This window comes from Mustelus asterias, chromosome 10 (genome assembly GCF_964213995.1).
Source record: "Mustelus asterias chromosome 10, sMusAst1.hap1.1, whole genome shotgun sequence".
Lineage (NCBI taxonomy): Eukaryota > Metazoa > Chordata > Chondrichthyes > Carcharhiniformes > Triakidae > Mustelus > Mustelus asterias.
The window spans coordinates 112,995,186-113,008,805 of NC_135810.1; the positions used below are offsets into that span (position 1 = coordinate 112,995,186).

The 13,620-nt window shown below is 45.3% G+C and overlaps 1 protein-coding gene across 1 annotated transcript in view; it reads left to right on the forward strand.

Annotated features, from left to right (window-relative positions):
• Positions 1-13,620, forward strand: part of LOC144499872 (interleukin-5 receptor subunit alpha-like) — a 61,089-nt gene that overhangs the window by 25,093 nt on the left and 22,376 nt on the right. The window contains exons 2-4 of the mRNA XM_078222476.1: positions 3,724-3,877; positions 9,960-10,126; positions 11,522-11,669. Of these exons, the coding sequence (XP_078078602.1) occupies positions 3,790-3,877; positions 9,960-10,126; positions 11,522-11,669 (403 nt within the window). The 5' untranslated portion in view covers positions 3,724-3,789. The remainder of the gene's footprint in view (positions 1-3,723; positions 3,878-9,959; positions 10,127-11,521; positions 11,670-13,620) is intronic.

Here is a 13,620-nt window from a genome sequence, read left to right on the forward strand (position 1 = left end):
CCTCTGTAACTTCTGACATCCCTCCAGACTATCCACAACCCCACCAACCTTCGTGTCGTCGGCAAACTTACCAACCCATCCCTCCACTTCCTCATCCAGGTCTGTTGAGGCATATGATCTCAATTCTTAAAGTGTATCCAGGACAGCTTTTTGAGCTGCCATGTAGAAATTCCCACAACAGAGGGGGTGCTACTGAACCTAATTTTAGGGAATGAAGATGAGCAGATGTTGCCAGTATCAGTGGGGGAGCATTTTTGTGGCAGTGACCATAAGTCAATAAGATTGAAGTTATGGAAAAGGAACAGGGTGGAACTGAATTGGGGGAAGGCCAATATTAATATGATTAGGCACCCTCTGGCCAAAGTCAACTTGGAGCAAAGAATTGTTGGAAATTCCGACTCGGAGCAGTGAGAGTCAAAACAGAAATAAAGAGTGTTCAAGGCCAACACGTTCCTGTAAAAATAAAGGGTGGGACTAAAAGCTCCTGAGAATGCCGGATGTCAAGGGATAAGTACACTAAGAAGTCTCACAACACCAGGTTAAAGTCCAACAGGTTTATTTGGCAGCACAAGCTTTCGGAGTCTCGCTCCTTCATCAGGTGAAGGAGTCTGAGACTCCGAAAGCTTGTGCTGCCAAATAAACCTGTTGGACTTTAACCTGGTGTTGCGAGACTTCTTATTGTGCTTACCCTAGTCCAATGCCGGCATCTCCACATCATGTCAAGGGATATACAGGGCTGGATAAGGAAAAAAAGAGCTTGTGCCAGATATCGGGGACTCAAAACAGTGGACGCCTAGAGAAGTATAAAAAGTGCAGGAGGGTACTGAAAAAGGGAGAGTGAAGAAGTGAAGAGGGGGCATGAAAAAACATTGGCAGGCAAAATAAAGGACAAGAGGGTAACCAGGGAAAGAGTAGGGCCCATTAGGGACCAAAGTGCCCACTGGTATATGGAACTGAAAGGCCTTGGGGAGGTATACACTGAGAATTTTGTACCTGTCTTCACATTGGAAAAGGCCAATGTAGGTATAGAAAGCAAGGAGACCATGATAGACCTAAACAGATGAGCAGTGAGATGGGGGAGGTGCTATCAATTTTACTGGGCTTTAAAATGGATAAATCCCCAGGCCCAGATGAGATGTATCCTCGGCTGCTGTGTAGAATAAGGGAGGAGATTGCAGGGACTGTGCTGCTTCAGCCCTGCCATAGAGATTTTATGTTTTTAAGTAGTTTGAGGATCAGGGTAAACCTTTTAGGTCTGAGGTGAGGAGAAAACTCTTCACGCAGAGAGTGATTGATCTATGGAATTCACTACCGCAGAAAGTAGATGTGGCCAAAACAATTTGTGATTTCAAGAAGAAATTAGATATAGCTCTTGGGACTAAAGGAATCAATGGATCAATCAGCAGACAGCAGCTGAGGATACATCAATTGGGCCAGTGGGCTGACAAATGGCAGATGGAGTTTAATTTAGACAAATGTGAGGTGGTGCATTTTGGTAGATTGAACGAGGGCAGGACTTACTCAGTTAATGGTAGGGTGTTGGGGAGAGTTACAGAACAAAGAGATCGAGGGGTACATCATAGCTCCTTGAAATTAGAGTCACAGGTGGACAGAGTGGTGAAGAAGGCATTCGGCATGCTTGGCTTCATCAGTCAGAACGTTGAATTCAGGAGTTGGGATGTCTTGCTGAAGTTGTACAAGACATTGGTAAGGCCACACTTGGAATACTGTGTGCAATTCTGGTCACCCTATTATAGAAAGGATATTATTAAACTAGAAAGAGTGCAGAAAAGATTTACTAGGATGCTACCGGGACTTGATGGATTGAGTTATAAGGAGAGGCTGAATAGACTGGGACTTTTTTCTCTGGAGCGTAGGAGGCTGAGGGGTGATCTTATAGAGGTCTATAAAATAATGAGGGGCATAGACAAGGTGGATAGTCAATATATTTTCCCAAAGGTAGAGGAGTCTAAAACTAGAGGGCATAGGTTTAAGGTGAGAGGGGAGAGGTACAAAAGTGTCCAGAGGGGCAATTTCTTCACACAGAGGGTGGTGAGTGTCTGGGACAAGCTGCCGGAGATAGTAGTAGAGGCGGGTACAATTTTATCTTTTAAAAAGCATTTAGATAGTTACATGGGTATGATGGGTAGAGGGATATGGGCCAAATGCGGGCAATTGGGATTAGTTTAGGGTTTTTTTTTTAAAAAGGGCAGCATGGACAAGTTAGGCCGAAGGGCCTGTTTCCATGCTGTAAACCTCCATGACTCTATGGCTCTATCTCATCTGGATCTGGGGACTTATCCACTTTTAAGCCCGTTAAAACTGATAGTACCTTCCCCCTCTCACTGCTGATCTGTTCAATTATATCACAGTCTCCTTCCTTGTTTTCATAGAATCCTACAGTACAGAAGGAGGCCATTCGGCCCATCGAGTCTGCACTGACCACAATCCCACCCAGGCCCTATCCCCATAACTCCGTGCATTTACTCTAGCTAGTCTCCCTGAGGGGCAATTTAGCATGGTCGATCCACCTAACACCTTTGGATTGTGGGGGGGGAAAACCAGAGCACCCGGAGGAAACCCACGCAGACGCGGGGAGAATGTGCAAGCTTCACACAGACAGTGACTCAAGCCAGGAATTGGACTTAGGTCCCTGGTGCTGTGAGGCAGCAGTGCTAATCACTGTGTCACCGTGCCGCCCATTTTCTATACCTACATTGGCCTACAAGGGAATTCCTGCAGCATTGGTGCAGTGCCATCTTGTGGCTCAACAACAGGGGGGTGGGGGGGGAGGGTGGATGGGGTGAGGGGAAGTGGTGGTGGTGAGGGCTGTCTCTCTCTCTCTCTTTCAAGATCCCCTTTTCTTCAGCAGGTCCCATTCCAAATCCCCCTTCCCCCCACCGCTCTGCCTATAATGTCTGGCCCTGTGGGTGCTCCCTCTATTCGACACATCCTCTCCATTAAGACCCTTCCCCTCTTCTCCCCCCACCTCCCCCGCACCCCCCCTCCCCCTCTGCGCCCCCCCCCACAACCCCAACGCTGGCTTCAAATTTCCACGCCACCTTGAGAATCCAGCTACCACCGCCACCTTTTACCCAGCCTGCTTCAACATTCAGTTGCCCGCGTGGCCACCTCTGATCTCCTTCGAGGTCGGTAGACTCGAATCCATCCCCCACGTTGCCACCACACACCCCCACCCCCACCATTCCCCCACCACTCTCCCACCCCTCCAGCAACTCCGGAGAGAAGATTGCACCGTTCAGGGTACTTGGTACTTTCTATTGCGTTCAACCAAGGTGGGAGCGGTGACATAGGAAATTTCCTGACTTGATCTATACCTCCCATAGGCAAAAGTCCCGGCCTACCTTTTGCACTGCACGTATTGGCTTCAGGTGACCACTGCCTTAAGGAGCTTGGTTGTTTCCATATTTATTTTCGTTTGTCGCTTCTTCACCTTTCTTATGTGTTAAGTCACTTGGTCAGCGTGGTTCAGTCGGTGACATTCTCATCTCTGGGTTAGTGAGATGAACTGATAATCCAGTGCAATACTGATCTGCGCTGTCGCAAATGCTGTCCTGCATTTCACTGCACTTAACTCCCTTGTTAGCTGTGAGTTAAAGTGTTGCAAAAGGCAGAAAAAGATCATTTATTGTTAAAAATATATGTCCAAATTTTCTTCCATTTTTATAAGATGATATTATTTTCCTTTCTTCTTTTTTCAAGGAGTTTTATCGTCTGGCATCTGAGTTTATTTCTGAGTAGGCAGTATTTCTACTGAAGACTTCTACTATGTTCTTACTGGCAGCTTGCTTTGTGACCTCCTTTGTGTTACGAATTGCATTAAGTGATGGGAACCTAAAGTTCCGAGATAACCTGAGTAAGTACTGAGATTTCCCTCGCTACAGAGTCTGTTTTCCCATTTCCTTTTAACAATGGCAGCTCCAAGTTTTCAATCCCACTTCCATGTTCCCAAATGCCCTTCCTTCCCAAGTCAGTTCCCATCTCATTTTTGAACTGTTCACTTTGCACTTACATGTTCCACGTTTCTATATTAAAGATGTCCATGTGCATCTTATAAGTTTCCTATTAACTAATAAGAAAGTTAATAATAACTAATAATGAGCGAAGTTGAGCTATAACTTTTATTAAGTCTCAACGACCTGGGCGGCACGGTGGCACAGTGGTTAGCACTGCTGCCTCACAGCACCAGGGACCCGAGTTCGATTCTAGGCTTTGGTCACAGTCTGTGTGGAGTCTGCACATTCTCCTTGTGCCTGCGTGGGTTTGCTCCGGGTGCCCTGGTTTCCTCACACAGTCCTAAAGTTGTGCTGGTTAGGCGCATTGGTCATGCTAAATTCTCCCTCAGTGTACCCGAATAGGCACCAGAGTGTGGCGACTGGGGGATTTTCACAGTAACTTTATTGCAGTGTTCATATAAGCCTACTTTGTGACATAATTAAACTTAAACTTAAAATGTCCCAAAGTGGTTTGCAGATGTTATCAAACAAAATTTAATATAAAACCATTTAAGGGTATATTAAGTGAGATGACTCAAAGTTTGGTCAAAGGATATGTTTCAAGTATCATCCGAAAAGAGAAAATCCATATAAAGAGGCAGAGAAGATTAGGGATCAAAATGGGACTAATTACTTAAGGAGCAAAAATGTGTGCAATTTGCAGAAGTGTGTAAAAACGATACCAGGGTAATAATATTAGGTGATATTAACTTCCCCAACATTAGATATAGAATCAAGTGTACATATTACAGAGAAGGAGGTGCTGGAAGTCTTAAAGAGCATCAAAGTAGATAAATCCCCGGGACCTGATGAGGTATATCCCAGGACATTGTGGGAGGCTTGGGAGGAAATTGCGGGTCCCCTAGCCAAGATATTTAGATCATCGATAATCACGCGTGAGGTGCCTGAAGATTGGAGAGTGGCAAATGTTGTGCCTTTGTTTAAAAAGGGCTGCAGGGAAAAGCCTGGGAACTACAGGCCAGTGAGCCTCACATCTATGGTGGGTAAGTTGTTGGAAGGTATTTTGAGAGACAGGGTCTACAGGCATTTAGAGACACAAGGACTGATTAGGGACAGTCAGCATGGCTTTGTGAGTGGAAAATCATGTCTCACAAATTTGATTGAGTTTTTTGAAGGGCCCTCATCTACCAAGAAGGTAGATGAGGGCAGTGCAGTTGATGTTGTCTACGTGGACTTTAGCAAGGCCTTTGAAAAGGTACCACATGATAGGTTGTTGCATAAGGTTAAATCTCACGGGATCCAGGGTGGGGTATCTAAATGGATACAAAATTGGCTTCTTGATAGAAGCCGGAGGATAGTTGTAGAGAGTTGTTTTTCAAACTGGAGGCCTGTGACCAGCAGTGTACCTCAGGGATCAGTGCTGGGTCCACTGTAACTTGTCATTTGTGAGTCTTATGTGAGGAATAAAAGAATGACCAGGGTGAGGCTGGGGCCGGTCAAGGACAATAGTGGGAATTTGTGCCTGGAGTCAGAAGAGATAGGAGAGGTGATGAATGAATACTTTTCTTCGGTGTTCACCAAGGAGAGGGGCCATGTTTTTGAGGAAGAGATGGTGTTACAGGATAATAGGCTGGAGGAAGTAGATGTTCGGAGGGAAGATGTACTGGCAATTTTGAATAAACTGAAAGTTGATAAGTCCCCTGGGCCTGATGAAATATATCCAAGGATTCTTTGGGAGGCAAGGGATGAGATAGCAGAGCCTTTGGCATTGATCTTTGCATCCTCACTGTCCACGGGGGTGGTGCCAGAGGACTGGAGAGTGGCGAATGTGTTTCCTCTGTTTAAGAAAGGGAATAGAAATGACCCTGGTAATTATAGGCCGGTTAGTCTTACTTCGGTGGTCGGTAAGTTGATGGAAAAGGTCCTTAGGGATAGGATTTACGACCATTTAGAAAGATGCAGCTTAATCCGGGATAGTCAGCACGGATTTGTGAAGGGCAAGTCTTGCCTCACAAATTTGATAGAATTTTTTGAGGAGGTAACTAAGTGTGTAGATGAAGGTAGTGCAGTTGATGTCATATACATGGATTTTAGTAAGGCGTTTGATAAAGTCCCCCACTGTCGACTTATGAAGAAAGTAAGGATGTGTGGGATAGAGGGAAGTTTGGCCGATTGGATAGGTAACTGGCTATCTAACAGAAGACAGAGGGTGGTGGTGGATGGAAAATTTTCGGACTGGAAACCGGTTACCAGCGGAGTGCCACAGGGATCAGTGCTTGGTCCTCTGCTATTTGTAATTTTTATTAATGACTTGGAGGAGGGGGCTGAAGGGTGGATCAGTAAATTTGCTGATGACACCAAGATTGGTGGAGTAGTGGATGAGGTGGAGGGCTGTGGTAGGCTGCAAAGAGATATAGATAGGACGCAGAGCTGGGCTGAAAAATGGCAAATGGAGTTTAACCCTGACAAATGTGAGGTGATTCATTTTGGTAGGACAAATTTAAATGTGGATTACAGGGTCAAAGGTAGGGTTCTGAAGAATGTGGAGGAACAGAGAGATCTTGGGGTTCATATCCATAAAATAATGAGGGGCACAGATCAGCTAGATAGTCAATATCTTTTCCCAAAGGTAGGGGAGTCTAAAACTAGACGGCATAGATTTAAGCTGAGAGGGGAGAAATACAAAATTATCCAGAGGGGCAATTTTTTCACACAGAGGGTGGTGAGTGTCTAGAACAAGCTGCTAGAGGTAGTAGTAGATGCGGGTACAATTTTGTCTTTTAAAAAGCATTTAGATAGTTATGCTGCAACTGTACAGGACCTTGGTGAGTTATGCTGCAACTGTACAGGACCTTGGTGAGACCACATTTGGAATATTGTGTGCAGTTCTGGTCACCTCACTACAAGAAGGATGTGGAGACACTGGAAAGAGTGCAAAGGAGATTTACCAGGATGCTGCCTGGTTTGGAGGGTAGGTCTTATGAGGAAAGGTTGAGGGAACTTGGGCTTTTCTCTTTGGAGTGGAGGAGGTTGAGAGGAGACTTGATAGACGTTTATAAGATGATGAGGGGGATAGATAGAGTGAACGTTCAAAGACTATTTCCTCGGGTGAATGAAGCGGTAACTAGGGGGCATAACTATAGGGTTCATGGTGGGAGATATAGGAAGGATGTCCGAGGTAGGTTCTTTACGCAGAGAGTGGTGGGGTGTGGAATGGACTGCCTGCAGGGATAGTGGAGTCAGAAACTTTAGGAACATTTAAGAAGCTATTGGATAGGCACATGGAGTACTTCGGGATGATTGGGAGGAAATAGCTTGATCTGGGTTTCAGACAAAGCTCGGCACAACATCGTGGGCCAAAGTGCCTGTTCTGTGCTGTACTGTTCTATGTCTATGTCTATTTATATCAATGATTTGGATGAGAATATAAGAGGCATGGTAGTAAGTTTGCAGATGACACCAAAATTGGTGGCATAGTGGACAGTGAAAAAAGTTATCTCCAATTGCAACGGGATCTTGATCAATTGGGCCAGTGGGCTGACGAATGGCAGATGGAGTTTAATTTAGACAAATGCGAGGTGATGCATTTTGGTAGATTGAACCAGGGCAGGATTTACTCAGTTCATAGCTCCTTGAAAGTGGAGTCACAGGTGGACAGAGTGGTGAAGAAGGCATTCGGCATGCTTGGTTTCATCGGTCAAAACATTGAATGCAAGTGTTGGAACGTCTTGTTGAAGTTGTACAAGACATTGGTAAGGCCACACTTGGAATATTGTGTGCAATTCTGGTCACCCTATTACAGAAAGAATGTTATTGAACTAGAAAGAGTGCAGAAAAGATTTACTAGGATGCTACCGGGACTTGATGGATTGAGTTATATGGAGAGGCTGGATAGACCGGGACTTTTTTGTCTGGAGCGTAGGAGGCTGAGGGGTGATCTTATAGAGGTCTATAAAATAATGAGGGGCACAGATCAGCTAGATAGTCAATATCTTTTCCCAAAGGTAGGGGAGTCTAAAACTAGACGGCATAGATTTAAGCTGAGAGGGGAGAAATACAAAATTATCCAGAGGGGCAATTTTTTCACACAGAGGGTGGTGAGTGTCTAGAACAAGCTGCTAGAGGTAGTAGTAGATGCGGGTACAATTTTGTCTTTTAAAAAGCATTTAGATAGTTACATGTGTACAATGGGTATAGAGGGATATGGGCCAAATGCGGGCAATTGGGATTAGCTTAGGGGTTTTTAAAAAAAGGGCGTCATGGACAAGTTGGGTTGATGGGCCTGTTTCCATGCTGTAAACCTCTATGACTATGACTCTATGGAATGGATTTCTTGAAATGTGTACAGGATAACATTTTAGGGCAATATTTGGAGGGTCCAATGAGGGAGGGAGCTGTGCTGGACCTAATTCTGGGGAATGAATCTGGACAGGTGGTTGAGGTGGTGGTGGGGGAGCATTTTAGTGATAGCGATCACAACATGGTACAATTTAAGCTTGTTATGGACAAAGAAATAGACAGGTTGTGAAAAGCGTTTTGTATTGGGGGAGAGCAGCTTTTACTAAAATAAGGCACAGTAAGAAGTCTCGCAACACCAGGTTAAAGTCCAATAGGTTTATTTGGTATCACAAGCTTTCTGAGCCCTGCTCCTTCATCAGGTCCAACATGTCCCCTCTATGGTGATAGGAAGGAGTAACAAGCCCAGAGAATCATGGATGACTAGAGATATTCATGATATGACAAAAAGGAAAAGAAAGGCAGATACAAGGGTAGCAAATCAACAGAGGCATTAGTGAAGTACAGAAAGTGCAGGGTGGAGCTTAAGAAGCAATTAGGAGAGTAAAGTGGGGATATGAGAAAGCTCTGGCTGGTAAAAATAGGGAAAATCCCAAGACGGTGCAGACTCAATGGGCTGAATGGCCTCCTTCTGCACTGTAGGATTCTATGATCCTATGATTTTGTGATATTCTGCAAGTATATCAATGGGAAGAGGATAATCAGGGAAAGGGTAGGGCCCCCTACTATTCCTCATTTATATAAACTACATAGATGATTATGTGGGGGGTAGCATTAGTAAGTTTGCAGATGACACAAAGATTGGACGGATGGTTAGCAGTGAGGCGGAGTGTCATGGGCTACAGGAAGATAATAAATGGGATGGTCAAATGGACAGATAAGTGGCAGATGGAATTTAACCCTGAAAAGTGAGATGATACACTTTGGAAGGAGCAATTTGACAAGGAAGTATTCAATGACACTAGAAAATTCTGGGGAACAAAGGGACCTTGGCGTGTTTGTCCATAGATCGCTGAAGGTGGACGGGCATGTTTGTGGAGGCAGTTGGGATTCTTGCCTTTATCAATTGAGGCATAGATTACAAAAACAGGGGAGTCACGTTGGAGTTGTATAGAATTTTGATGAGGCCACAGCTAGAGTACTGTATGCAGTTCTGGTCGCCACATTATAGGAAGGGTGTGCTTGCACTGGAGGGGGTGCAGAGGAGAATTACCAGGATGCTCCCTGGGATGGAACATTTAAGATATGAAGACTGGATGAATAGACTTGGACTGTTGCAGCAGAGAAGACTAAGAGGCGACCTGATTGAGGTGCGTAAGATTATGAGGGGCATGAACGGAGTGGATAGGGAGGAACTGTTCCCCTTAGCTGAAGAGTCAGCCATGAGAGGACACAAGTTCAAGGTGAGGGGGAGGAGGTTTGCGAAGGGGTGGACAGGTGTGAGAGAGGTCAAAATCGAGATGTTTGGAGTGGGAAGTCTTGCAAGCATTCAGGAGAAAGATGACGATGACAAAGTGGATGGGCTTTTCCTGCCTTGCTATGTCACTAAGAGTTGTACAGAGTTTCTAGACGTACATTTACTCTCATTATCTGCTAGTGTTGAACAAGAGCCTGAATGTGAATGCAACTTCCACATTTAAGCTTCTTCTTTCGCTTATTAATGTTTGTTTATTATCTTTAAAACAGCGGAACTTAATCCACCGACCAACATTACGATTGTAGATATACAGCTCGGAGAACTGACATTTACTTGGAATGACGGCCTCAGTGAAGACATAAAGAAGATGTTAGATATGTTAGATGTTAGATATCTGTTTGAGTATAAGTACCTCGATTCTCACACTTGGCAAAAAGTAAGATTTTATTTTTTTCTCTCTATTATGTTAAAACCTAATTCCAATATGTTGTCAATCATCTTAAATAGGTTCTCCATCTTTCCACCACTGAGAACAGCTTCTCTCTCCCTTCACATGTCTTGCTCCCCATACGTTTGAACATACAGATGGGATCTCAGTTTAACATCTCATTCAAAGGATGTCACCTCAAAAACAGGCAGGCTGACCCCATTGGAGAGAAGGGAGGCCATTGAGGTCCCCCCCCAAAGGAGGTCAGTAGTAAGGGGGGGTGTCCCTTGGTCAGTGCCAACCTGGCAGTGCCAGCCTAACACCCTGGCACTCCTCAAAAGAAAAACTGGCACTGCCCACTCGGCATCGGGCAGTGCCAAGGGCCTTTTGGGGGGCAGGGCCAAACAGGGCCTGATCACTGGTGCCACTCTGCATTGGGATCACAATTGGGAGGGAAGAGGGCAATCGGGGTTCGCCATCCGGGTGGAAGGGAGTTCGGGACAGTCAGGGAGTGGGGGTCAGGGAGACCTGGGCTGGCTGGGGTCCCGGGGGGAGCAAGTGGAACATAGGGGCTGGCCTGCAGAGGTCCGGGTTGTCACCGATCGGGGGAGTGGGGAGTCAGTGGGCTAACGATGGGGGATTGCCCGGTAGGCCAGCGATCTGCAATGAGGGGCCGCTGCGCATGCGCCAATCTCCGCTCCGACAATTCAGCACATGCGCAGTGACCCGCTCAGTGCTGTGCTGCCAACCTCTCAGGCAGGAATACACCCCATCCCCAGACTGAATCACGCTAGGGCACTCTGGGATGCACAGTGGGTTGGAGATTCATTCTGGAAATCACCCTAAAAAAAAATTGGATTTACTCCTAATTTCCCAATCGTTGGGAAATTAGAATTTTTTGAGAAAATCTTTACATTAATGCCAAAATAGGATATTGTTCGGGTCTAGTCTGGCTTCATATCTTGGGGTTTCTGATCTTAACATCTGTAAGAGCTTTTCATCATTTAGCAAAAACACATAAAAGTCGCCATAAGGATCATAGAACCCTTACAGTGCAGAAGGAGGCCATTCGGCTCATCACGTCTGCTCCAAACACGATCCCACCCAGACCCTGTCCCCATAACTCCATGCATTTACCCTAGCTAGTCCCCCTGACACTAAGTGGCAATTTAGCATGGCCAATCCACCTAACGGCACATCTTTGGACTGTGGATGGAAACCGGAGCACCCAGAGGAAACCCACGCAGAGACAGGGAGAATGTGCAGGCTCCACGCGGAAATTGACTCAAGCCAGGAATCGAACCCGGTTCCCTGGCGTTGTGAGGCAGTGGCTAACCACTGTGCCACCATGTCTTCCTTCTTGAAGGACACTAACTACACCAATTGTTTTACTATTTAATACAGGATTCCAGGCTTTCGGAACCGGAATATATGACAGTATTTGAATTACACAGGGGTGTTTCCGTACGAGTTAAAAATGTGCCCCTTGATATGCGAAAAATAATTTTTAAAGAAAGTAACTGGACTGTGAAAGATATCCAACCACCACCAGGTATGGCAGCTGCATATATCATTATAATTAATGTCCAAATATGAGTATGTGTGTATATTATATATATTGGTTATAAACATATCTATATATTACATAATGAACAGACTCCTGAACATGCACAATCTTTTTTTATATATTATATATTCATTCGTGGGACATGGGCGTCGCTGGCTGACCAGCATTTATTGTCCATCCCAAGTTGCCCGCGGGCATTTAAGAGTCAACCACATTATTGTAGCTCTGGAGTCACATGCCAGAATGCCTCTCACCTGATGAAGGAATGGCGCTCTGAAAGCTCCTGATACCAAATTAAACTGTTGGACTTTAACTTGGTGTTGTGAGACTACTTACTGTGCCCACCCCAGTCCAACCCCAGCATCTCCACATCATAGATCAGCTAGATAGTCAACATCTTAGAACTCAGCACTTGGAATATAGTGTTCAATTCTGGTCGCCACACTACCAGAATGATGTGGAGGCTTTGGAGAGGGTACAGAAAAGATTTACCAGGATGTTGCCTGGTATGGAGGGCATTAGCTATGAGGAGAGGTTGGAGAAACTCGGTTTGTTCTTACTAGAATGACGGAGGTTGAGGGGCGACTTGGTAGAAGTCTATAAGATTATGAGGGGCATGGACAGAGTGGATAGTCAGAAGCTTTTTCCCAAGGTGGAAGAGTCAATTACTAGGGGGCATAGGTTTAAGGTGCAAGGGGCAAGGTTTAAAGGAGATGTACGAGGCAAGTTTTTTACACAGAGGGTGATGGGTGCCTGGAACACGCTGCCGGGAGAGGTAGTGGAAGCAGATACGATAGTGAGTTTTACGGGACGTCTTGACAAATAGATGAATAGGATAGGAATAGAGGGATATGGTCCCCGGAAGGGTAGAGGGTTTTAGTTAAGTCGGGCAGCATGGTTGGTGCAGGCTTGGAGGGCCGAAGGGCCTGTTCCTGTGCTATAATTTTCTTTGTTCTTTTATTTTTGTTCTTTGTTCTATCTTTTCCCAAAGGTAGGGGAGTCCAAAACTAGAGGGAATAGGTTTAAGGTGGGAGGGGAGAGATACAAAAGGGTCCAGAGAGGCAATTTTTTCACAAAGAGGATGATGAGTGTCTGGAACAAGCTGCCAGAAGTAGTAGGAGAGGCGGGTACAATTTTGTCTTTTAAAAAGCGTTCAGACAGTTACATGGGTAAGACGGGTATAAAGGGATATGGGCCAAACGCGGGCAATTGGGACTACCATGGTGGCTAAAAAAAAAGGGCGACATGAACAAGTAGGATCGAAGGGCCTGGTTCCATCCCTCTATGACTCTAGGAACACCACACAAGAATGGAGAAGTGTTTGCTCAGGGCCAGATCAGCTGCAAGCTGGGTAACCTTCAACAAAAGCTTCACAGGATGTCTATATTCAATGTTTGAGAATACACACAGCAGAAAGAGGAACTGATAGCTACTGAAGTACCACCCAGACCAGGACACACTGTGGGAACTGAATTATCAACACACAATCAAGAATGCAGCAGCTCAGAGCTGCAGACAACCACTCAACATTCCCTTTTATCTGCACAGTGGAAGATCTCAGCAGTACGAGGTCTGTTCATTGAGCAAGGGATTCCTGAAAGAATAATAGGAGGGTTTCTAAGTTTCTAAGAACTTAGAAACTTTCTAAGTTTCTAAGAACTTTCTAAGTTCTAATAATATGCAACAACGGAACCCAATTCACCATCATCCTGGTACCTAAGAAAAACCAAGCAGTGTGCTTTAATGACTATCGGCCGGTGGCTCTGACATCCATCATTATGAAGTGCTTTGAAAGGCTAGTCATGGCACGAATCAATTCCAGCCTCCCGGACTACCTAGATCCACTACAGTTTGCCTACCACCTCAACAGGTCCACAGCAGATGCCATCTCCCTGGCCCTGCACTCAACCCTGGAACACCTAAATAATAATTTCAC